Here is a 25,197-nt window from a genome sequence, read left to right on the forward strand (position 1 = left end):
CCCTTTCCCTTTCTTGGGGGTCTGCTAGTCACATAAACAGGAAGAGCCTGGCCCTCTCCCTCCCCCTCGCAGGTCTCTGCCTCCCTCCCCGCTCTGCGGCGGGTGGGCGCCGGCACGATGCAAGGCCCAGCGCGGGGCCTAGCCCTTCGGGAGGAGCTGCGGGCTGGCCTCTGACCTCCAGGCTCCGCATTTCCTGTGGAGCCCGCGAGGGAGACGAGGCCCCTTCTTCCAGACGCTGGGGCTGGGCGTAAAAGGGCCTCTATGGGCCAGTCCGCGGGGAAAAGGAAAGGTCACGGTGGTCCTTTGCCTGCAGCAGCCCGAGGTCGGAGGAGGCAAAGATGGCAGCAGCCCCGGTGGAGGAGCTGGGAGCATCGCTGGGACACGGCCGTCCAGCCTCAATGACAGGGCGAGGGCCCTGCTCCCGCCCCCGCCCTGCAGCCAGCTCTCCAAACCTTTCTTTATCTCCCGGCGTTTATTTTTAAAAGCTTTGTGGCTTTCTGTCCCAAAACCAAAGGCAGCCACACCAGGTCTGAGCTGCTGCCCAGGAGGGAGCAGAGCCCGTGCCTGCAGGAGAAGGGTGCAGCTGCAAAGCCCAGCACTGTTAACCCTCAGCAAGCTAAACCCAGCTGCAGGAATAGGTGCCTAGGTGCCTGTCCTAAAATTGCCTAGCTAGGTGTTGCCCCTTTCCCCCAGATCTCTCTAGAGAGGAGTAAGCGGAGACTGGTATCCCTGACTCCTCCTCACATCTCCCATGGGTCATGACAGGGAACAGGACTGAGACCTGCCGAGGGAACCAGGAAGAAGGACAGAGCCTTGCTGAAGGCATTCATTTTAAGAGGCATATCCCTGTCTCTGGGTCCCCATCCACGCCTGGGCTCTGTGCAAGCCCTGGCTTCTCAAGGCTCAGGATGCTGAGCACGTGTGATGCCCGCTCTTCACAACCTGGCAAGAGGTGCCGGATGCCTGGGGAGAGCAGGGAGGAGGGGATGGCATCCCGGATGGAAACCTCTGGTATGCCTCTGCACTGATCTCCACTCTGCCCTGGAATGTGCCGGCCAGCAGCATGTGGGAAAGTGGAGGCAGCAGAGACCTTGGATGTGTCAGCTCCCCGGCTGAGTAAACAAGAGGAGACCTGGCAAGCATTCAGCCCCAACTATCCAAGACCTTGGAAAAAAGGGGGCTGGAAACAGGGAGGTTCTTCTGTCCCCTTCTTGCTCAATCTTTGCAAAATATGTCCTAACCTCTCCCCTACCTCAGGTGCTAACACCACCTCCTCATATCCCTAGCAAGTCTGGAGAAGAAGTGTGGGGAGAGACTCTCCCTGCGGAGTTTCCAGCACCATGCTGTTAGATCTAACATCCGGGAGAGACACTGCCTCAAAAGGAGGGTCTGGAGAAGAAAGAGGTAGGATAAAAGGATTTATCACCCCCCACCACGCACACATATCCATGCCCCTTGGCAATCTCCCAGACAGCAGGGAGCACAGAGCATGAAGGAAGCTTCCACCAATACTGGCAGTGCCTCAGGGAGCAGAGTGACAGCTGGGACAGAGGCACAGTACAGCTCCCAGACAAATACCTTCCCAGCCCCACCTGGGGACATTCCCATTGGGGGGTGCATGCTCCAGCCTCACTCAAGGTTACAGAGGCTCAAGAGAGGCTGACAGTGCATTCCCCAGTGCTGGTTGGAAACGTGTTCCCACCACTCTTCAGGTTGGCAGCATTGCCTCCCTGGCCTCCTCTATAAAGTGCACCCACTGTGACTCAGCCCTTCTGCAGCCAGACACAGGAACCTGGGGCAGAGGGGTGGGCTGGGGAAGGTCCCCCTGCACCCCGCAATGGAGCCCATCATCTCCTGGGGGCTGAAGTGCTGCAGCAGTGGCGCTAGGAGGCTGTGCCTTCTGGCCACCATCCCGTGTCCCCTATCACTCCTCCGCAGGCGCAGACTCCCGGAGAATGAGCCATTGTTCCCCAGCCCTGCAGCCTCTTCCTGTCCCTCTAGGGCTGTGAGACAAACAAAAGCAGAGCCAGACGCCATGGGGAGGAGGCTGGGTCTGCTCCCCTCCTCCAGATCCCGCATCAACCCCACAGGCAGGCAGGCAGACAGATGCCCGCCTTGGGGGAATGGGCAGGGACACCCCTATTTTTAGCTGCTCCTGCATCCCCACCCCCTTCCTTCCGTGGGCCAAAAATACATGGGCTGGATGGACAGGCAAAATCATTAGGATAAAAAAGTTGTCCAGGCCTTGTGTCCAACCACTCCCCTGGCTTTCACCTCTTCCCTTTGACCAGAATGAGTTCCCCAAGCATGGTCTCCCACTCCCAGCAAGGATGACTTATCTCTTAATCCCCGTTCCTTATATCCCCACATCCTCTCTCTGTACACTGTACTCTTCCTCACCCCGCATGCCACTCCCTCTCTGCTCTATGGATGCATCTCCCATTCCTTGTTCCGTGACAGTCCCCTCTCCCATGCCACGCCAGCCCTGGGGACCTACTCCCTTCCCTTGAAATCCCCCAGATCCTCCTTTCCCCAAAACACCTTTAGGCACGTCCTCACACAATTCATTTCCAAAAGGCCCTTTCCTCATAAAGGCCCAGAGTTTCCCACTCACCCCCTTCCCCTCCTGCCCCTCTGTATCCCTCCTACCTTCACCATCTCCTCCTTTCTCTCCCTATCCCAACAACCTCCATCCCAGCTCCCTCCAGCCTGCATGGGCTTTAAACTCCTGTAGATGTGCTCCCCCCTCCTTGTCCTGCCAAGGGAACATATTTGAGGGAGGGCAAAGAGATTCACAGATCCCCCTGCACACAGAGAGCTGCTTTTCCAAGCACCAAATTTGTATCTGAGCCCTCCCCCCAGTCCCTCCTGCTCTGACTTTTACAAGGTCTGTGAAAAAGAACTGGAGAATCAAGGGTGGGGTTGTTCTGGGGAGATGTCTACATACATGAATATATATCTTTATATTTACATCTCCTTTCCTAGTACATGGAATCACAGAAGTGTTTCCAGGCCACAGGCAGCTGTTCCTGGATTACTTCTGGTTTATGCAACATCCTCCCTCCCCCTCCCAGCTATGTCCCAAACTCCCCCTCCCTCCCCTCTGTGCCCATGTAAAACTTGGAGGGAAAGCATAGATCAGAGTCTGTCCTGGGGTCTGTCCCTCCATCCTCACACCCAACACCACCCCACAACCCCCACAGCAGCCCTACAGCACCCCACATCCCTGGCCAGCAGACAGGAATAGCATACCAGGAGGAAGCCGGGGAGTGTGGGGGGAGGAGGAAAGATGAAAATATTTGGGATAGGAGGAGATGGGCAGAGGGAGGGAGGCAGCCTGCCAGCAAGCCTGGGAACTCATCCGTGCCTCCTCCTGGGCTTTGGCAAACCCCGAGGCTTTGAGTTCCCAGCCCTGCTCCCAGGGGAAAAGCACATACTCCCCCCTTTGCAAATCCCACAAGCAGGACGTGGTCAGTCCCATTCCTTGGCCTCCCACTGCTCCAGGGCAGGGGAGGAGCTGGTGGGGAGAGTCAGAAGTGGGTGTTTACAGGATTATCCACCCCACTTAGAGCATGAGTGGGTCTAAGCCAGCGCTGCTGCCTGCCTGGGGGTGCTCACCACAACCTCCCTCCTCGCCTTCCCCAGTGCAGCACAAGGATCCTGGGAACCAGAGCACTCCAGCCCCTTTCCCTGGTTATCTAAAGGCAACAGGCACAGCGTGGGGAACTCACAGCAAAAATGGGCTGAGCCTGGCCGAGCACATTTGGGGGTTCAGCCAGAGGAGAAATCACCCCAGTGGAGAAACGGCAGGGCATGAGAGACCCAGTGCCTACAAAGTCAGAGCTGGCATCTGACCAGGGATGCCCTTGGCAAGACGCTGGGTGCTTGCACCTATCCCTTGCCCCAGGCTGTCACCTCCTGCCGCCACTCTGGCTTGGTCACCCTGAAACCGGCTTTGCCTTCAGCTCATCCCCAGAGCAGTGAGACATGGGCTGGAGGCAGCACCGAGGGCCATGGGCTGGGAGCAGGGAGAAGGGACCTGACAGCCCCAGGGTGAGTGGGAGCTGGATGAGGCCATGCCAGGTGGGGCAAGGGAGCTCTCTGCACCCCCATCCCCATCGTGGCAGGGTTCTGCCCCCCCCCTGCTGCTGGCAGTAATCCCCATACCCATGTGGTATGTGCCCTCATGGCCCCAAGAGAAGAATGGAAACATCTGGAAGTCACCTGCAAACGAGCAGCACTTTCAGTTAATGAGGAAATATGAGCCAGAGACCCTGGGCAGCAACAGGATATCTGCTTCTTGTGCACTGAGCAATGCACCCCCTTCCCACCGAGCCCCCTGCCTGCCCTCCCTCTTCAGGAAGTTTTCAGCACTGTTGTGCTCTTGGAGGTCCATCCTTGGAAATTTCCCAGGGAAGGAGGGCAGGTGGGAAGGAAGCAAACTGAAATGGCAGGGAATATAAACCCATGGGTGAGCACCCTATCACAATGCCCTTATCACCTTCCCTTGGCTTCTCCCAGGCACTGGGGAGAAGGAGTAGAAGGATTTTTCTGTACTGGAGGGGAGTCCTGTATCAGCCTCCTTCAGGCATTGAGCCTGTGAGTGGAAGGCACTGCAAAGTGAGATAGGATGAGGGAGTGAGCACCAAGAAGTGTGGGGCAGAGACTTCAGCCCCCCCACATCCGTCCACTTCTCTCTCCTCCCCATCACATTCAGTCATCCATAACACCTCAGTCCTGTGTTGGAGGGATGAGTGCTGGGAAGATGAGGGGATGCAATTTGCACAGCCCTGTCTTTGATGTTGTGGTAGTCAAAGCAAATTCTCATCTGGGAAAGCTGCTGGGCCACTTGTCTGCTCCATGATAAGCCCAGTAGCCAGTCTCTGTGTCATGGTGAGACTGGTACTGCTGCCTGGGGGCTGAGGGTTACAGATGGGATGAAAGGTTGGGGCGACTGAAGGTAAATGAGGTAGCTGGGCTGGGAGGGGTCCAGCTCCTGCCCAGGGCACCCATGGGTGGTACAGTGACTCTGCAGCACTGTCCAGCCTCACAGCCACCTCTCCTTTATCAGCTGAGGTGGATAAATAGGCTGAGAAGCAGGATTGTATGGACTGACTTTCCAGGCTGTTGTATATGAAAGAAGGGGGTGCAACCGAGCAGCCAGAGGCCAGGATGAGTACTGACACCCAGAGCTGGCACATCCCCTGACCCTTGAGGTCACCAAAGCACTTCAGTGCTAGACCTAGGAGTACAAAAGTCAGAGCTTGGCTGGCATGGCTGCAACATCACAGGTTTGGGGCAGGATGCTGAGGAGAAGGCATTTCCAGATGCTTTCCTGGAAATGAAGCCCATCCTGGCCCAGAGCACAGAGATGCTGGGAGTAGCACTGAGAAGGAGGGAGTGGAGAGCCGGCCACCCTGCAAGAAGCAGAACGTGGCCCCTGTCCCATCTGGAAAAGATTTGTTCTGCATTCCCCAGTGGAGGTGGCTGCCGTGGCCCAGGCTCTGCTTCCTGATGCAGCCTCTGCTGCAGGGCACAGGGATGGGGGTGAGGGAGAGCCCCTCAGGCAGGGTGGGGGGAAATGCCCTGGCAGGCCATGCAGAGGCAGGAGACCCAAAGAAAGGGTCTTTCCTGCCTCTCCCACCACCCCAATTAGCTTCCACTGAGCAGGACCTAGGGGAAGGAATGCGTACCATACCCCTGGCAAGCTGGGAGGATGCATGTCATGATTTCTCCTTCTTTCCTCACTGATGGCAGAGCTCATCTCCCATCAGAGCTAAGCTTCCATCTTCCTCCAAGGCACAAACCCACTTCAACACCACCAACATGCACATATGGTCTTAATTCCTAATGGAGAAAACTTCCATGGAAGGTAGAAACTCCAACTTCCATTTCGCAGAAGAGAAGCCAGAGAACAGTGCCAAACCCCACTACTGCTGCTTAGCAAAGCTCTGAGCAATAGGGTGCTCCTGCCTGGGCACCCCAGCACAAGCCACCGAGCCACCTGACCGGCCAGGCTCCATTTTGACGTCTCCTCTGCAGACATCTTGTCATCCCTTCAACAAGTCCTGTCTCGCCTTCACCTGCAGAGACACCTCCCTTCTCCTCAGCAGGGCCCTGAATAGGTGCTTGTGCGTGGCCAAGTGGTCCCCAGCAGGGCCACCAAGCCAAGCCTGAAGGCCATGAGGGTCACCACTGGCACAGATGGTGCTACACCCACCAGCAGGTTGCCCCTATTGGCACTGATAAGGTCTTCTGCCCTGTTAGTGCCAATAGGGACTGATCAAGGGATAACACACGATGCCAGAGGTATTTGGAGTCCCATGTGTGGGCAGAAGCTCTCCCTGGTGCCACCAAAGAGCGTCTCCTTGCATTTATCCACAGCCACCCCCTCAGCCTGGTCTGACACACTCTCGCTGGTATGACGCTTGTCCTGACCCTGTAACAAACACCAGGCTGGCCCAGGTGGCCTTTGGGGAGGCTGTCATCCTGCTAATGCTCACCCCAGTGCTACCCACAGCTCCTGGTACCACCACCCAGGCGCAGCCCCCAGTCCTGACTGGCAGTGCTTACTACACCCCTGGGAACTTCTATGCAATATGGGATCAGGGGACCCTGTGTGATACCCGAGGTGTCACACACACACACACACACACACACACACACACACACACACAGGGTTCAAGCCCCTCTCCTTTGCCCTGCAAACCCGGTTAGACAGCAGCCTGGCCTCCCCCCTTCCCCCAAAGCCCCTGTAGCGGGAGGCGGCCAATGCCGGCAGACGGGAAATGGCACCGGGAAAGCGGGGAGGAGGAGGGGAGCGGCAGAGAAGTTCCTGAAGTTTTCTGTCCTGGATAGTTGGAATAAATCTCATTTTCTCTGGTCTCCCTGCCGAGGCGAGGATTGGCTCGGCAGTGCTGCAGCCCGCCCTCCTCCTTCCCACGTCCCCTCCCCGCCAGCTTCGCTCCCTCTCTCCTGTGGCATCAGGGCGTCAGCCTGGGAGAGCCAGCCTTGGGGGACAGCCGTGGGAAAAGGAGGGGACAATGCCTCCGCTTTTCCCCCCACTGCATCCCGGAGCGCAGCACCGGTAATCCTTGGAACAAGTTACAGGGGCCTGCCGAGAGTGTCTCGCAACTTTTCGTCTGGAGGACCGGGAAAAAAATAATAACGCTGGTTCGAAAGAGGTAAATCCTGAAAGTTTTTGGTTCGTGAGTTTGTAGAGCTGGGGGCAGGGGCGTATTGGGACCAGAAGGAAAAGGGGGGAGAGGGTGTTTGGACTGGGGAGAACCGGGAGGGGTGGCAAGGCAACAGAGACGGGAAGGATGGTAAAAATAAAGGGAGCAGAAAGCAGGAATGCAACAGGAAACTGGGAGTGAGGAGAGGGGACACGGGACGGGGGGGAGAGGCGGGAAGGAAAGGGAGTGAGAAGAGGGTCCCACGGATGGGGGAAGGCAGGAGGACGCTTGTTTCCCAAACCTTGCTCCGATACCCCTCAAAGCCCCACAGGCTCTCGGCACCTCAATTTTAGGGGTATGGAGGAAGAAAGAGAGCACTTTTTCGCAAGTGGGCAGGGAAGGGATGGCTGGAAACTGCCCATCTCCATAGCTCCAGCCTCCCTCTGTGTCCCAGAACGTCTGCTTGGAAAAATATCCTTGTTATACAGAGATATGACTATGTGTATATATAGCAGCCAGCAGCACAGGAGTCAGATTTAGGCATCTGCCTACTGCCCGGCACAGCTCCAGGGAAGCTGAGGGAGGCCCAGCCCAGCCAGCCAAGCCCCTTTCCCCCTTCCCCAAGAGCCTGTCCCTGCTGGCTTTCCTTATCCCAAAGCAGTCACCCAACAGGGGAACTCTGCCTCCCTTCCTTCAGGGAGAGGGAGGTTTTTCATCACTCAGGAAGGCTGGGAAAGCCTTTCTGGCCACCCACTGCCATTTCCACCCGCTCTTCCTGCTGTTGAGACCACCCCAAATTTCTTTTTCAGTATGTCCCCTTTGGGGGAGGGAAGAGGCTGCTTTCAGCAGCTCTATCCAACTAGACATCTGGATTATTTTCCCCTCCTTTCTGGTTTCCGCTCTTCCCAGCAAGCAGAACAGCGCTGGCCATTCCCAGCTAGTGGAAAACCAGTGGTAACCAGCTGAACTCGGGGGGAACAGGCTGGGAGGAGGAGGAGGAGTGCTGGCAGTGGGTCTTTGAAAGCAGGGGGCTTCCTAGAGGAGGCAAGAAGGGAGCCAGAGGGAGTATGCCAGGGAAGGGGAGGCCGTGGTGGGCTGTGGGCTTGGCTTGCCAGGAGCTGGCGAACACCAAGGGCTGCCAGATGGAAGTAGTGGCACCCAGACAGAGAGAGGGCCAGGCAGAGGGTCCCTTTGCCCAGTGGAGGAAAGGACAGCACCCAGGTCACCCTTTGCCCACAGAATCACGAGTTCCCCTGGCCTGGAGGAGTCTGTTCGGGAGGGGGGAAGGGGGCAGGGAGCGACTCCAGGGGCAGAAGGAAAGAAAAGAAGGAGGGAGAATGGAAGGAGGAAAAGCCCAACAGGCCTGCCAGAAACCTGCCATCCAGGTAGGGCTGGGCACCAGCTGCTTCACTCCCTCCCTCCCTCTCTCCCTCCCTCCTCTTCCCAGCACTTGCTGCCTGCCAGCAGGCAAGGAGAGCCAGGGGCCAGGAGTTGCTGGCTTGCTTCCCTGTGGTGACCAAGGGACAAGGAAGGAGAAACACTTTCCTCCACCCCACTCCCTCACTCAGTAGTTGTCCAGATAGGGAACAAGGGGATGCTCTCCTCCCACATCCCCCCTTTTCCTTGCCTCCCCACCCCACCCCAAGGTGTGATGTCCCACACAGGGGGGTGCAGGGCAGCTGTGTTGTGGGGGGATCTGGGGTGGGGGTAGGAGTAGCCCTGGCTGTGCAGTACATGCTAAAGGGGTCAGTCCCCACTTTGGGTTTCTCAAGGGCTCCAACGTGCAGAGGAAGGGAAAAACTTGAGTGCTGTAGCTCACCTAATCCCCTCTGCCAGAGTCACGTGCTTTCCTTGGGAGATCCTGGGGACAGCTCAAAAATATGGTTGCATCTCTCTCCCGGTGCTCCCAAGACCCCAGTTGTGCTGCAGGCACCATCCCATTAGTTTCCTTTGCACTCCAGGAGAGCCCTGCCCCAATGGCTGTGGGTGGGCTTTCACCACAGAAAGGAAATAGCCCCCCAGTTGTGTCTTTACCCCAAATCTGCCATGTGCCTGGTTTGCTGAAAGGCAGCACTGCATGGTGCCTGTGGGCAGGAGGAGGACATGAGCTACAGGACCTGGGGGCCAGCAGGAACCCAGCCTGCCACCACTCTGTCCCTGCTGCCACCAGCCACTGCCACCCCAGGAGGCCACTGCCACCCTGGGAGGCAGCCAATGGTGCTGGGTGCTGCTGGGGGAGGTTTGTTTTCCCTTCCCCAGTCATTAGCCCCGGGCAGATAAGAGAGGCCCCGGGTGAGCAAACAAGGCCAGGGCAAAGCAAAAATGCATCTAGCCAGCCAGGAAAGCAATTTCATGTCCAGGATCCCCTTCTCCAGGGCCTTTGCCGTCCTGGCACTGCCTGGCTGCTCCAAGGCAATGCACGGACAAGCAGGAGAGGCAGGGAACGTGGCAGGGAAAGCCATGCAGCACTGGGGGACCCAGCACACGCAGATAAGAGATGTGGCTCCTGCGTCACCGCTTGGCATGCTGTCCTTCACAGCCAGCCCTGCTGCAGGACTCAGCTCTGTCTGATGGCCCAGGCACAGAACTGAGCCCAGGGAAGGATGCGTCCCCAGCTGGCTTCCCAGGCCACCAACACTCTGAGATGTCCCAAATCCTCTCCTTTCCCCAGCCCACCCTCTCCCACTTGCTATGCACGCTAACAGGGGATCTGCTGATCTGACAGTCCTCCCCACTGACTGGGAGGTCATCACCCTGCCGTGCATCCAGTGCATCCAGCTGCTGCTTCCTGCCTGCCCCTCGTTGCCTCTGGGACCTGCCTGAGTGGAGGGACCCATCCCACCTTCTCCTCCAGCCTCAGGCAATCACCTCCCTTGCCGTGCCTCAGTTTCCCCTGTCTGCAGAGTGGCTGCCCTCCCCACACTGCCGACTCCCTGCTTCTCCAATATGTCTGCCCAGCTCCCAGGGACCCAGCCAGTGAAGGACAAACAAAGCAATATACAAATACTGCATTTTTGCTTCCCACCACTTCTCCCAAGAAGCACATGGGCCCCAGGCCTCACCCTCTCCTCAAGGGTTCATCTGAATAGCAAAAAGGAGGGAGAGGTTTCTCACCCCAGGAGCTGGGGCAGCCAAGCAGGGCATTGCTCTGGGAGGAGGTTCTGCCTCGGAGGGAAATCCTCGGCCTGTGTTGTGGCGTGGGTCTGGCAAAGCTGCTTTGCAGACAGGAAACTAAGGCATACTGAGGTAGGTCAGCAAGGTGAGGGAGAGCACATGTTTTTGGAGGAAAGCCTTTTTCTTCCTCCCCAGGAGAAGGGCCAGATAAAGGGGCAGCCAGTAGCAAGCTCGCCACTGCCTTTTGCACTGCCTTTAACCTCCTCAGGCAGTTCTGTGGATACAGCCAATGGGATTGGGAACATCCTGTCCAAGGCTTTCACTGTTCCTCTTGCCTTGTTTAGGTGGCCAACAAGGGGACCAATGCTCTTGCCCCGCCAGTCCACCTGAAGCTCCCTTTGCTGCCTGCTGTCCCATCCATGACTGGCTCCCACTCACCCAGCGACAGTAGAAGACAGCAGATTAACCTCTAAGTCTACGACCAGACACAGCCTCCAGTGACCTCCGCAGAACAGGGGGTGACCCAGACACCCCCTGGGGATATCCGCGTGCCACCACTATCCTCACCACTGGGGAGGTACCCTCTGAGGGTGATTTCATGAGCACAACGTAGCGCAGGGAAGCAAGAAACCTGCCGAGAGATAAAGTGCCATGCACCATCACCCCAAGAGCATCGGAGCAGAAGCAATGGGGAGGCTGGGGAAGTGACAGAGCAGCCCAGTGCCGGAAGCCTGGTGAGGGCTGATTTTTGGAGCTTTTTCAAAGGCAGGCTGAAGGGTGCAACATGAGCCTGGGGAAGCTGCCGGTGCTGAGCTGGGTGTCAGGCTCCCACGGCAAGCGGCGGCTGAAGTCAGAGCTGACGCCGGACATGATCAGCCCGCCGCTGGGCGATTTCCGGCACACCATGCACGTGGGGCGCGGCGGCGACGTCTTCGGGGACACCTCCTTCCTCAGCAACCATGGCGGGGCCAACGCCGCCAAGCCCAACAGCTTCCTGGCGCGAACGCTGCAGCATGTGCGCCGCAGCCCGCTGAAGAGACGGGGCAGCGGGGGCCAGGTGGGCGCCTCGCCCGCGCCCCCCGCCGTCTCGCCCATCATCAAGAACGCCGTCTCGCTGCCGCAGCTCAACGAGGCCATGTATGATGGAGACAGCACCAGCAGGGGCTTGACCAGCAAGTTCTCCTTCAAAAGTGCCTCTAACAGCTTCTCCAAAACACACCAGGCCTACGGTGAGTGCAGCGTGAGGCCCAGGCTGGTGCCCTGGTACTGAACACCCTCTGCAGCCCTTCTCCATTGCTCCATGCCTCAGTTTCCTCCACAGTGAGGAACTTAAGGTTTTAAGGAGGAATGGGATATTTGTGACCGCCTGGTCTTGACAATCGCCCCAAGCAGATAATCCTGACCTTCCTCCTGCCCTTGGAAGGTCTCCTTCCAGGGTGTCCCTCAAAGCGGGGCAGGGATGGTTTCTCTGTTTCTGCCCCTCTCCTGCAGTGCCACACAGCCTGTGTGCAGTACCTGTAAGGGAGCACCCCCCATCTGCCTTTTTACTTGAGCAGCCTCCCTGAGGAAGCCAAAAAGGTGCTGGGACAGTGCAGCAATTCCCACTCCAAAGTAGTGAGGTCAAGGGGACCCACAGCATGGCCTTCCCCACCTCCACACAGATGCTCCAACCCTGTCCCTAGCTGTGCCAGCCTCTACATCTCCATATGCTGCTCCTTAGGGATTCCATCCACCCTTCTCCACCGTGTCCACATCCCTCCCTGCCAGCCAGGGTGCCCTTTGGGGAAGGGTTGTGGGAAGGACGGGACAGGACATCTGTATGGCTCCTCTCCAGCCTCACTGCTCTGGGCTGTGCTCAGCTTTTCCCCAGGGAAGGAGGTCTGGAGCAGAAGGTCTCAGGGTGGGGGTTGGATCAGGGGTGCCTGCAGCAGCCGGGGGAGGAGGCCGGGCTCAGAGGGAAAGGCAGGCTGAGGCAATGCTGCCATCTCCTGGTCTCACCTGCCTGGCTCAGCCCCACTGCCAGCTTGCCGAGCCCAGAGCCCACCTGGAGACCCTCTGCTGTAACTCTGTGCTTTGGAGATGTCCACAGAGACATTGACCTGTCCTTTAGAGGCCAGTGCCACTGACAGGAGCATGGCCTGAGCCACTTTGTCAGCGGTGTCCCTTTTCCCCTGCAGAACTAAGTCAGGCTTGCTCCCTCACCAGCCATACCTTCTGCCTCACAGGTCTGGAGTCCGGATTTTGTACCATCCCTCGTGTCCCTCGTTTGGAAAAGGCCCAAGAGAGCACCTGTCCCGGGGAGGATGAGCTGGATCGCTCCGACTCCCTGCTGTCCTTCCGCCTCGATCTGGGGCCCTCCCTGATGAGCGAGCTCCTCCAGGTGATGAGCTTCTCTGAAACCAATGGCAACGAGGTGGGGGAGGATGGCCCACACCTCCTGTGTGAAGAGGGGACCAAGGACAGGGTCCCTCCAGCAGTGCCTGCATCCCATGAAGAGGACAAGGCAGCATCTAGCTTCTGGGACCACTCCAGGCAGAGCGACGTGTCAGGGGTCAGCTCACTGCCAGGCCTGTCGGTCCATGCCAACGGAGAGGCACGTGCCATCGAAGGCGCTGGAGCGAACTCTGTCTGGGCTTCGGGGCCAGGGCCAGTGTCCACAGGGTCCCCGTGGCAAGGCCACTGGAACGACTGCACCATTGAGGCTGGAGAATTTGACCGAGCAGCCCATGTCCTGGCCCGCCATTATGGTGGGACCAGCACCCCGCGGAGCCCAGAGAAGGGTGAGGGTCCCCGGCAGGCCCGGACACAGACCCCGTGGGAGAGCCCCAGCAGCAGCCTGTGGGGGTCACGAGTGACAAGGGAGAGCCGCTCCCCCGAGGCCAGCTGGAACCAAGGAGAGGAGGAGGAGGAGGAGACCAAGCTCTCCAGCCTGCAGGAAAGCCACAGCGGTGCCCGAGGGGGCCGCAGCAATTCCTTCGAGTATGCTGATGCGGAGGAGGAAGAGGACGATGAAGTCAAGGTGTGAACAGCCATCCCGCCCATCACAGGCCCCAGAAGAGACACTGGTGCCAGCGTCTTTGCCCTCCTCCCTGTGCCCCACCCGCTGGTGCTGGTGTCACCAGCAGGCCCAGTGGGTGACCTCCTTGCCAGGTGGGGGCACTGGGCAGGCCGGGGAGGGCAGGAGGAGAGCCCATCTCCTGGGGGGCTCCCTGGGGCTGGGCCAGTGGGCTCCACAGAGCCAGGCATAGCACCCCTACTCCAGCCTCACGGCCCTTAGACATCAAAGGAACAGCCCCATATGCCAAAGGAACCCTGAATCCTTCCTACCCCATCCCATTCTCCCCAGCACCCCCTCTCTCAAGCCCCAACCTGGCTCCACCAGCATGTCTGGGGACATACTTCATCCTTCCACTGATGTTCCCAGCCCTCCTCTGCAATGGCACGCGTGCCTCCCCAGAGGTATTCCCAATGATGGCTCTGGGAAGAAGGGGATGGCATTTCCCCAGCTCCAGCTGGTGCAAGACCCTTCAGAACAGCCCATCTATCAACAGGGGAAGGTCAGCTGGGGTCCCAAGGGACAGGCAAACCCCACAGAACTGAGGTTTCTCTTTTCCCCTGCCTCCCTCAAAAAGCTGTGTGCTCGGTGTTCAGGAGGTGAGAGCATGCACAGAAATAATCAGGAAAGTTTCCACTTGCCTCCTGCTGCTGGGCATCACTTAGGACAGCTTCCTTCCTTGCCCCCACTCCCCTCAGCAATTGAGAGGAGAGAAACTTTTTGGCTGACTAGTGGCAAAGGCAGGTTGTCAGGTCACCAAATTCTGCAGTTCAGGCCCTAAATATCCCTTCTTTTCCCCCTGCCTCAGAACAAGGAGACTCCTCTGCAACCACTTGGTTTGTGCCACCATCCTCGTGGTGGTGGTGGCACAGTTTGTGTCTCCATCCTGTCCCCTGCTCATTCCCCACACACACCCCTCTTTGCAGCGCACCCTCCCCAAGGGTGGCATGGAGCATGGCTGCTGTCCCCTGCCGGGTGGCCCTGGGTGACACAGCTGCCCTGGAATGAGCTGTCCCCACGCTGGCCCGCGTGCAGATTGGCCCTCACAGAAGCGCCTTTGTGCCACGGTGTGGAGCCAACATGCTCGGGGGCTGAGGTCACTGGGGGGACCCTCACAGGACCCCCCTTGTTCTCTGGGACAGCAGGGCGTGTGCAGTGGGAGGAGATGCTGGGCCATGGCTGCAGGACTCTGCTCCCACGCATCTCTCCTGCCACCTGGCTGCTTTTGCCAGGAAGCTTTTCAGAGCAGGATAAAGAGCTTCAGGATGCACGTGCAAGTGCCACTTGCAGCCAGGCCACCAAGGTTAAGGACAAGCCCATGTGCCCCAGCCTCCCCAAGGGGCTGCCTCATGCCAGCCACCAGCAGCAAACCAGGGCAGGCACCAGCTTCAGGAAGTCCCCAGGTCTGGCCACTGGCAGCCAGCAGGATCAGCCTTATTCTCCCATGCACCTTCCAGGGTGGGGACTGGGCTCTCAGGATGAGCTCCCCTCTGCCCTCTGCTTCCCAGACCATAACACAAGACCAAAGATCCATATCTGTGGAATTATCCTTTCTGCCTCCCCTCTGTATCCCATGCACTTATTATTGACCTTATTAAAACAGTTTTGATACTAACCTCTGGTGTGTCCTCTTGGCTGCTGTGACCTTATTGTCTTCCTTGCCATGTCTGCTGGAGCCCCAGCCACCAATCCCTCCATCTTTGGCAGTGAGGAAGTGGAGAGGGAGGGCCAGGACACTGCCACCTTGCCTTGGACCAGGCTCCCTGTAAGATGTTCTTCTACTCTGCTCTCCTCCCACCAAGCCTGAAGTGTCCCAATGTTTGTTGTCACACATCAGTCTCACTTTTGAGTTGGCAAGGTACTTTCGAATTAGAGCAGCACATGTAATAATTGGGACTAATTGCCTGTAGTCCTGTGCTAGGAGGCCAAATCCCACTGCCTCATTTTTGATGAATAGGATCTGCTGTGGAAATGTCAGAGTAATGGCTAACCTGACTGGAATGTGCCAGCAGATAAGTGAGGTGAGGTAGAAGGGAAAGTTGGAGACAATCCCTTATCTATGGCAGGAATGTTGGCTGGGGGCATACCTGTGCTGTCATCCCCATGCCACCTTTTAATGATGCACTTTTGTAGCACCTAATGCCACATCAAATGCCACTTCATTTACATTTATGCCTTCCTTCCCAATTCACCATCCCCCCTTCCCAAAAGCTTGGCTGCAGGAAGTAATGGAGCTTTGTGAAAAGATTACACATCCGTTTCCCCAGCAATCATATGGTGTCCTCATCCTGGACCCCACCTACAGCCTGCTTTGGCCTACCTACCATCCCTTCAAGCCCACAGCCTGTTCTGACCTGGAAGGTATCTGGCATTATCCCACAATGGCTTCTTTCCTATTGGTGGGAGAACCTTGGGCTTGGTCACTGGCTTGCACAGAGACACAGAGCTCTCACAGAAGACCAAGCAGCTGGAACAGCCAGACTTCCACTGGCTTGGGTTTTATTAGAGCCAGGAAGCAGTGCCCATCAGGTGAGCTTGAAGGAGATGATCTTCAGTCCCCCCACGATGCTTACGTAGCTGATGTTGCGGTGGCCGTGCCGGTTGGGGAAGCACACCTCATGGCCATCGGGCAGCTTCACACGGAACTTGTCCGACAGCATTTCAATGAAGAACTGGGGAAAAAAGAGAAAGAAGGGCAGGAATTGGGAGCAAAGAGGGTATTCAGGGGTCAGCTTTTAGGCAAAAGGCCTGACTACATAAGAGGGTCAGACCTGTCCACTACAACCTTAAGCAAGGTGCTGGGGGTTGAGGTGAGGGTGATTCAGGAAATGAGCAGTTGATATCAAGGGTCTAAGCAGGAATATAGACTATGACTGGGGAGAGGATCTCTCCCAAGGCTGTTTCAGCTACTCAGAATGTAAACTCCCAGCAGCTAAACCCAGGTATGCCTTTACATGTATTCACAGAGCATATGGAAGGTGTACAACCACTGTTCTGAATAAACCTGACCCCATAATGCCCTCAGCAGGTCACCAGGACTCCGAAAAAGGAGCTTTGCTGATAAACATGCACAAGCAGACAGGACAAGAATGCATCACTGGTCATTCAAAACTAAAGGCAATGTTCCCCAAAGCCGTCACCTCACTACCCCTTCCCCAAGAGCTGGTTCTGTCTAAAGAAACAAGCTTTCTCTCCACAGATATAGGAACTGGACTACTTCTAAATGCAATCCTGTTAATCCTAAATGGACTACTCCTAAATGCAGCCCTGTTAGTGATTTGGGACATCAGATAAGGTGAGGCAGCAACTACCAGAGGACAGGACAGCATCCCTGGCAGGAAGAGAGAAAGGACAGATTGGCAGCATGGATCCAGGAGTAATTAGGACAGAAGAGTTCAGCGAGAGGCTTTTGGACATTGCTCCAAACTCGAAGTTGCCTTAAAGCCTGTGTTTACACAGGAAGGAGGGAGAGAAATAAGGTAAACAGCAGCAAACTGTTTCTCTGCTTCTTGGAGACTCCCTTTACTTTCATACATGCCCCAGGTACACTCCCCTGCTGAGCAGACAGAGGGGCCAGGAAGCACTTACAAAGTGTGAGACAGACAGGGCTCACTTAAAATTCCCAGAAACATTGCAATTTTGAAAGAGGAGTGGAAACGGCAATCAGGACCAAAAACCCAGAAGAGGGGCCATGGTGAGGGAGCAGGAGGTATTGGGTGGAACCGGGAAAACTATGGTATGGGAATCTGCTAACCAGGGGCTTCCCCTCACACCCTATCAGCCCAAACACACCCCACATACCCCCTGACACCATGCTGGCACCCTCACCTTGACAGTGCAGCCCCTGAAGAAAGGGAGGTGGCGGTCACGGAGTTCCGTCTGCCAGGAATCGGAGCACTTGGAGTTGCAGACGATGACAGACTCGTTGAAGCGAGGATTGAAGTGAAATGCCAGATCTCTTGAGCTGCAGCCAAGATTGATGCTGAAGCTGTAAAGGAGCATGAGGAAAATCATATGCATGGACAGGAGAGGGTCTTGGAAGACTTGAGATCCAACACACATCTCTGCACCCAGTTCCTCCATCAGTGTTGCAGGTGGCACAACAATGTGCTATTTTGTATCTGGCAACCTTGGAAAACCACCTTCCTCTATAGCCCACCTTCAACCCTGGCATGGCAAGGTGGTTTCTTTGTACTTACCCAACAGTATCAGCAGATATTTTGCCCTTCACCTTCAGGGTGTTCCCAGGCTTCATATTCAGGTTTAAGATTTCAATATTTCCCTAAGGGAGAGAAAAATAGTCTGTGGGGCTCCTTCAGCCATTCCTCCTGACTTGACACTACCATTTAGAGGGTGCTGCTTGGAGGCATCCCAGCCAGGAGAACATAAATTGCTCTCAGCTGGTGCTCCTCTCATGACAAAACCCTCCACACTGCAAGTCTTGCATGAACTTCTCATTCAGTGAGAGAAGAGTGGGCTGAGTGAAACCCACAAGAGAGAAGAGACATCCAAGAGAGAGGAAGTGAAACCTGGCTTGTCCTCAGCAGAATGAAGAGAAAGCAGGACAGTGGAGACACAAAGAGCAGAGGGGCACTGTCCAGGGTTTGGTGGAAAGCCAATGCTGCCCAAGAAATGCAAGTGGTGAGAGTGGCTATGACTCGCCAGTCTCACTCAGCCTTGCTGAGCTGAGGACCCTGGGTGACAGAGGACAGGAGCAGCAGCCCTTACAGGCATTTTCCTCAGAGGGCAGAGTAACCAGGCAGGGAGACACCAGCAGTTTAGCTCAGAAATGCTTTGCACATAGGACCTTACGGCTCTGGACTTCCCAAGGCTTACACATTAACATGACTCCTGCTTGTAAAAAACTCCAACGGCTGCTATTAAGCCAGAAGGCTTTGATCCCAGGAAAAAAAACTCCATATGTACACTTCTTACTAGGGATTCCAGCAAATAAAAGCAAATCCCAGCCTCCTTGGTGGGGTCCCAGGGGAAGGACTATGACACAGAGACCTTAGGGGTGCTACTTTAGACATGAGATAGGACAAGCATCTTCCCAGCTGGCCAGGGAGGTGTGACCACCATGTTCCCTTCTTTCCTGTGTGTAACAGCTCACCCAAAAGAACATCCCAGCTCCTTCCTTTTGTGGCAAGGGGAAGCTCCGAAATCCATACCAGCAGACAAAAATGGTCTCCACCATCCTTCCCCACAGTGCTCCAAGGAAGGGCTCAAAGGGGCTTGGAGGAGAGGACAACCAACACATCCCCTCTAGATGGCTTGAGTTATGGAGCGTCCTTTGCAGGAGTGACAGAGTGGCATCCCAGCACCTTCCCTTCTTGTGGCTCTAGATTCAGCTGTGTGGATTGCAGTACCCATATGTGGCAGCTCTCTGCAACCTCCCATCCAAGCCCCATCCAAACCCAAACCTTTTAGCCTGAGGAGCCACACACCAGGCCACATCAGGTTCAATAGTTCCATCCTCCCTAATCCTTAGATATAGGAATGTTGTCCTCACAGGAGACTATCATCCCTGCTGTATTCTTCCCAGGTAAGAGCTCAGCAGACAGTGCCCCTGCTTTGCAAGACCCCAAAAGTCAAGTGGAAAAAGGAGATGGAGGAGAGGGTCAAGGCTTGAGAGACCAGTCATCCCTCAGTCCCTCTCCCAAGCCCTACAGAGAGCAGCTGAGTGCTCCTGCTGCTGCACAGACAGCTGGTAGACAGCTTCTACCATTTCCTAAAACATTCTGAAGAAAGGAGAAATACTGATAAGCACTCCTTCCTTGGAGTGTTTCCCACAAGCAAGGGGTCATATACTCCAGCAGGCTTGGGAAATTTGTTTACTGTGGAGGACCTGAAACTGTTGGTGAAACTTCCAGGGCTGATCATGGAACCAGCAGGAACCAGTGCTGGGGATGGTGTTTTCTGGCATTGGGTCTCTTTCCCACCACACTGCTGTGTCCACACCTTCCTATCAACTGCTGCCCTGCAGCCATCCCAGGGATAATACAGAGCCCAGGGTCCCCTTCTCAAATATTGGAGCAAAACCTAATGACTGGCTAAATTGCACAGTAACTCGCTTTTTCTCTGGGGAGTAAGGACTTGCTGTCTGAACAGTATCCTGGGCATTCCAGTCTTAGTAAATATACCCATGAGAAGGGGGTCTTCTACAGACTTAGGCAAAAGCAAACAAGCAGTAATTGCTTATTTTCATTAAGTATAAACATATTAAACCAAGGCATATCTTTCCAACACAGTTTACAAATGTCATACTTGTTAACCTTCATTACTTGGTTGAATTTGTAAACAAAACTTAGAGATACATACACAAATTAAAACCACCAGAACATAGTACACAGAAAAGCTAAAATCTGCTGTGGGTGCCTAAGGTTGGAATAGGAGAACTCTCAGCTCTAGGTGCAGTTTCTAATATGCAGGATTCCTATAACCTGGAAAAACCATAAAATGGAATTGCTCCGTTTCTGTCTAACCAGTGCACAGTGGGTTAACAGGAGGGCATTATCCATCTGGCAATAATTTGATGGATTTTTCCAGAACTGTCTTTCACTTCCCAAGGGTAACACAGAAAATTTCAGCTCTGTCACCACCCTATCAATAGCTGCAGCAGTGGGTACTGTTAATGGAATCAAGTCTTGGTTTAGATTTTGGCTTTGCTGTGCTGGTTTAAATTCAACAGACTCACCAGGGGGGTTCAGGTGGCTTCCCAGAAGTTGCTCCAACCCATCCCATATGGCACCAATAATTCCCTATTTCCTGGGAGAATTCATACCAGGTAGGTATGTGAATTTGGTCTGTAGATGGTTGTGCCACTGCTGCAGTAATATTCATGGTGCCATCCATTTGTATGTGAATTTGGGCTTTTGAAACAAACATTTTCAGCCTATCTGGAAGGCCACAAAGGGGAGGAGTTAATAGGGCTGGACTGACAGGAGCTACCATCAGGACTCGCCTTAATTGGTGTCTTTCATACATTGCTTAATTACACGCTGCCTTTTGCACAGAGGCTGCCAGATCTGAGAATCCTGTCATTTTAAACAGCAGCAGGCTTTCCTGTGTCCTCTGGGTCTATGCCCCCAGCCCAGCAAGCAGCTCAGGCAGTCAATGAGTAGTTATGGTTACCCGGGGTGGTAGTTAAAAATACTCTATGTCACCAGAATCTTTCTGCCTCTTCCTCACTCAGCAAGATCTGATCTCTGCCCATAAGAGAAACTTGTATTCAGTTTCACATTCCCCTGAACATCTAGAATGTTCTTCCTGCAATGTATCTTACTCTGCAGGGAACAGTAGTGTGAGTTTCTCCACCCCCCCTCATCCACAGTTTCAGTTTCAATTAAAGGCTGAACTTTTTCTGCTTTTGGGGTAGCGTGAGAGTCTGCCTCTAAATCACCACCACTGTACCAAATGTCCCCATCCCATGTTTCAAGATCCTCACAATATACCACCCTGTGATATATTTAATATTATTAATTATATTATTAATAGTATTTTATTAATATATTTTAAATAATTTAAGTAATTTATTAATATAATGTAAATAATATATTAATTATTAATAGTAATTTACCTAGATTTTTCTGCATCTGTTTTTCTCATATTTCAGCTGCAGAACTTTTTTTCTAATTGTTCATTTTTATTTAAAATAATATCTACTAGTTTTTACAATTTCTCCCATGTCCCTTTCTCAAAAGACAATGCTGTTCTAAGAACCTCATTTTCTGACTTCAAACTCGTGAATTTTAGATCTGCAACCCTTTTCAGGAGGCAGGTTTGATTTTTGCACACAAGATAAACAACCTCCCAAATCTGCACAAATAACTTACCTTCTTACCTTTGATGGGCAACTTACCTTTTCCTCGTCCCATTTTTCATTCGACCTGCAAACTAGTGATGTGTTCAGCTATTGCCTGTACATTATCACAATTAGTTTATACCCATTCCAGCCCTAGAGGAGAGAGGCAATTACCAAGACAGAGTAAAATTTTAGCTTTACACTGGTCACCCTTGATAACCATCTCCCTCAGAAGGAGGTAACCTGGGCACACCAGGCAGGAGAAAGATGTCACCCACAGAGGGACAGTAAAGTAACAGTAAAGGCTTGGTCAATCTCCCACCAGGTGGGAAGAACAGTCAAAGTTTGGAATTGTTGAACAGCACTTTGGGCCAGAAAATGGTGATGCCAATTAAAATGCTACCATTTGCTGTTGAAGTCATCTGCCCAAATTAAGGTGGAAAGGAGACTAAATGCCAGTTCAACAATGCCGACTTTATTTTACAAAATTAATCTTATGTGGAAAAGAGGGAGAGAGAAAGAGAGAGGGGGAGAAGAAGAGAAATAGGTCAAGTAGAAGGTGGTCACCTCCATGGATCTAGCAGCCTCCCGTTGGTCCTTCTGTGCCTTGGGCTTCTTGATGGTGGGGTCTCATCCAGTCCACTTTATTTCCTCAATAATTCTCATGCAGTCCCTTATTGGGTAAAGAGCAGAAGTAGAAGTGGCTTTCAGTTCCACATTAGCATGTGAGGGAAGAGTAGGCATGGTTCTGCCACCGTGCACACTCAGATCTTAATTCAATGGTCACCAGGGGATTCTGGGGGTTGTGTGAGACAAGTACCTCAAAAAATAAGTGTCCTATTTGTGACCCCACTTCTTGCACTTCCACAGTAGTTCATTTCTTATCCAAACACACCACAGTTGAACTTTGACCTGAACAGTTTTGATTCAGTTGAACTGAACCAAAACTGAAACCTTGTTTCCTTCATGGGTTGTGCACAGGCACTTGTGACTTTTTTTCTGCAACAAGTTCACCACCAAGCCCTTGTTTAAGGCATATACTGCAAATTACTAACCCTTTCCCTACAGCTGCCTGAGAGGGAGAGCAGTGTGTGTCTCCTACTGTGTCCAGTCTGGGCTCCTCAGGACGAGGGAGCCATGGAGCTCCTGGAGCGGGTCCATCAGAGAGCTATGGAGATGATGGAGGGACTGCAATGTCTCTTACGAGGAAAGGCTGAAGGAGCTGGGCCTGTTCAGCCTTGAGAAGAGACAACTGAGAAGGGACTTCACTAATGTATATCAGCATCTGAAGGAGGGTGTCAGAGGGATGGAGCCAGACTCAGTGGTGCCAAGCAATAGGACAAGAGGCAACGGGCAGAAACTGATTCACAGGAAGTTCCATCTAAACATGAGGAAGTGCAGGTGATTGCACAGTGGAACAGACTGCCCAGAGAGGTTGTGGAGTCTCCCTCACTGGAGATATTCCAGGACCATCAGTATGTTATCCTGTGCAATGTGCTCTGGGACAATCCTGCTGGAGCAGGGAGGCTGGGCAAGGAGGAGATGAGCCCCTGTGGGCCCTTCCAACCTGACCCATTCTGTGATTCTGTCTGAGGGATGAGTAAAACCCTGTGCAGAGAGTTGAGTGCAGAGCCACAAGTACTGGGGATGTGAGAATATGCAGAGAGAGAGGCGAGCAGGAAAGAGGCACGAGCTGCTCAGAGAGGGGCCATGAGATTTTATCAAGATAACATTTACCCCCTCCTACAATGCTCAGCAGGGGCGTTCACCCCCCTTTTATTTGCCATTGGGAACAATAGTGGGAAGCCAGGCAGCAACTCTGCCAGCACTGGCGACTTCCTTCATCTGCAGAGCTGAGCCTCCACGTGGTCACACACCAGCCCTGTGCAGATGGTATCCCTTGTGCAGGGGTATGTGCTCCCCACATCCAGAAGGGGATGAGACTTTAGGGACCCCAGAAGAGACAAAATTCTCCACTGCAGTTGGAGAATTTTGGAGATGGCGATTGGGATGATGAAAGGAGGGTGACAGGGGCAGGTTGATATTTCCCTGCTGACACTGCAAAGCAGAAAGCCTGGGGAAACAATGATAGCATGGGAATGTAAATCCCAAAGAAAGAGGAAATCCGGCTAAAGAGCATCTGCAAAAGAGGTGGAGGATCTGTGCAGTAAGGAAAACATAAACAATAGCTGTGGAAGCTGGCAGCCACTGGTGCAAAGGATCCAGGAACCCTTCACTCCCCAGAGAGATGATCCTATAATAGGATACCTGATTGGGAGCACCCTGCCAGGGACCCCTAGATTTCTACCCAGGCCAGAGGGCAGTTGGCTTGTACTGGTATGGGACACCCATGTTCACATCTCTGTGACCAGAGGCGCATTTGCTGCATTCTCAGAGGGACAGCAAAGACCCAACAGGCAGTCATTTGGTGTGAGGGTGGGGGCCACCAAGGGCAGGGTGAGCTTCCAGCAGTGAGCAGGCAGGCCTGCAATTTCGCATGGAGAAAACAAAATAACCCTAAACATATTTTAAGAAGGGAAGAGCCTAATGCAAGCATGTTGGCTTTCAGCCAGGAGAATGGTAGGGAAGGTCCTCTGCAGACAGCTTTCACCCCATAAAATGCAGCAGCTCTATTGCAGAGGTCCCACATGGTAAATTTTGGGGTCAACAATCTTTCCCAGCCTTCCCGCTAGTCCTGAGTGATCTCAGGCCACCAGGAGCATCAATGGGATCTCAGGACCCTGGATGCCTCCAGACAGCAGCACCTGCTGTACCATAGCCTAGAGCTGCCACCACAGCCACAGGGCACCCACACAGCCTTTGAGAACAGACTGAATGCCACCCTCCCCAGCAGGCTGCCAAGATCCTCGGCAGCATCCTTGCTGGCAGAAGGATTTATTTTGTTTTCTTATTTGGGCAGGAGATAAGCCAGCTAGGTGTGAAGCCCTGAAGAAAACCACAGACTTCTCCACTTCCCAGCCAAGGCAGACTCAGCAGTTAGAGGATTCTCAGGGCCTTTTGTGGCAGAGACAGCCCCCAGAATCCACACCAATCCAGCATGCCAAAATCATCCCCACCCTCTCTCTCAACAGGATTCTGAGGAAGGGCTGCAAGGGGCTCAGAGGAGAGGGCAGCCAACACATTCTCTGTAGACAACATGAGCTATGAACAGCTCCCTGCAGGAGTGACACAGGTCACCACCAGAGATAATGCTCAATCCAGAGGCATCAGGAAGATAGAGGAAGGCAAGGCAACCATCCTGGGTGCATGGATATATGTGCTACTGTCTCCACATCAACCCAAGCTCTGCAAGAAGAGGGCAGAGATCCCTTTAGCACCCTCATGAAAGGCTTGGTGCTAACTAGGCACCAAAGAAGTGGCACTGGAGAATGGCACTGCAGCATGGATGAGGTACCTGTCCCACGTTGCACTCCAGGCACCGAGGGAGCCTGTGCCTTGGACCAGGCATCAGTGTCTGCTCAAGGCAAAGGGAGCTGGAGAGATCAACCATGCATTCTTTCTCGGAGTAGCAGCTGCTTACTCTGCTATTATTTCCTACTGCTTCATATAATTGTGTACTCCACAGCAAGCTATTGTCCTTTCCCACTGGCTATTTATTTCCTTGAATAGCCTCTGGGGAAAGATTTCAGTGCAAGAGTAAAGAAAAAAGAAAAACTCCACACAATAAATCTCAAGCAGTGACCTGATTTAAACTGTGTTCTCTGACCTCATCTCTGGGCCCTGGTTGTGTTCTTCGTGGCAGTTGTGATTAAGGCCCTGTTTCTGCTTTGATTTCCTCTCTTTTCATTAAGCCTAGGGAGGAATGACCCCTGCCCTTAGAGGGCTGTGGGGTGGATTTTCAGAGGCCACGGCTCAGGACACAGACTAGCAGAGCAGAGCTTCCACCACCTCCTAACGGAGATGCTCAGCCCTCCACACCTCTGCCAGTACAGAAATTCCTGGATAGGACCTAGCTTCTCCTTTAGTCAAGAGGTGTTGGTTGATCTCTCAGCAGAGAGTGCTGCAAACCTACACCCAGCTGATCCCTG

At 54.1% G+C, this 25,197-nt stretch overlaps 2 protein-coding genes across 4 annotated transcripts; one reads left to right on the top strand and one right to left on the bottom strand.

Moving 5' to 3' along the window:
* Positions 1-6,981: 6,981 nt before the first annotated feature.
* Positions 6,982-14,928, top strand: CDC42EP1 (CDC42 effector protein 1). The gene is made up of 3 exons (XM_058805105.1): positions 6,982-7,184; positions 10,634-11,518; positions 12,515-14,928. The coding sequence occupies exons 2-3, from the start codon at positions 11,074-11,076 to the stop codon at positions 13,312-13,314; spliced, it is 1,245 nt and encodes a 414-aa protein (XP_058661088.1). The 5' UTR covers positions 6,982-7,184; positions 10,634-11,073; the 3' UTR covers positions 13,315-14,928.
* An 890-nt stretch (positions 14,929-15,818) lies between these two features.
* Positions 15,819-21,791, bottom strand: LGALS2 (galectin 2). Of its 3 annotated transcripts, none has more exons than XM_058805874.1 (4): positions 21,716-21,791; positions 17,544-17,626; positions 17,173-17,332; positions 15,819-16,016 (listed from the first exon to the last, which is right to left on the bottom strand). In XM_058805874.1, exons 1-4 carry the CDS (start codon positions 21,719-21,721, stop codon positions 15,870-15,872), a joined length of 396 nt encoding a protein of 131 aa, XP_058661857.1. In that variant the 5' UTR covers positions 21,722-21,791; the 3' UTR covers positions 15,819-15,869. The 3 variants fall into 3 exon arrangements, with proteins under 3 accessions (XP_058661857.1, XP_058661858.1, XP_058661856.1); XM_058805875.1 differs by lacking the exon at positions 21,716-21,791 and adding an exon at positions 21,206-21,301; XM_058805873.1 differs by lacking the exons at positions 17,544-17,626; positions 21,716-21,791 and having other exon boundaries at positions 17,173-17,427.
* Positions 21,792-25,197: the final 3,406 nt, after the last annotated feature.

This window comes from Ammospiza caudacuta, chromosome 5 (genome assembly GCF_027887145.1).
Source record: "Ammospiza caudacuta isolate bAmmCau1 chromosome 5, bAmmCau1.pri, whole genome shotgun sequence".
In the NCBI taxonomy this organism is placed as follows: Eukaryota; Metazoa; Chordata; class Aves; order Passeriformes; family Passerellidae; genus Ammospiza; species Ammospiza caudacuta.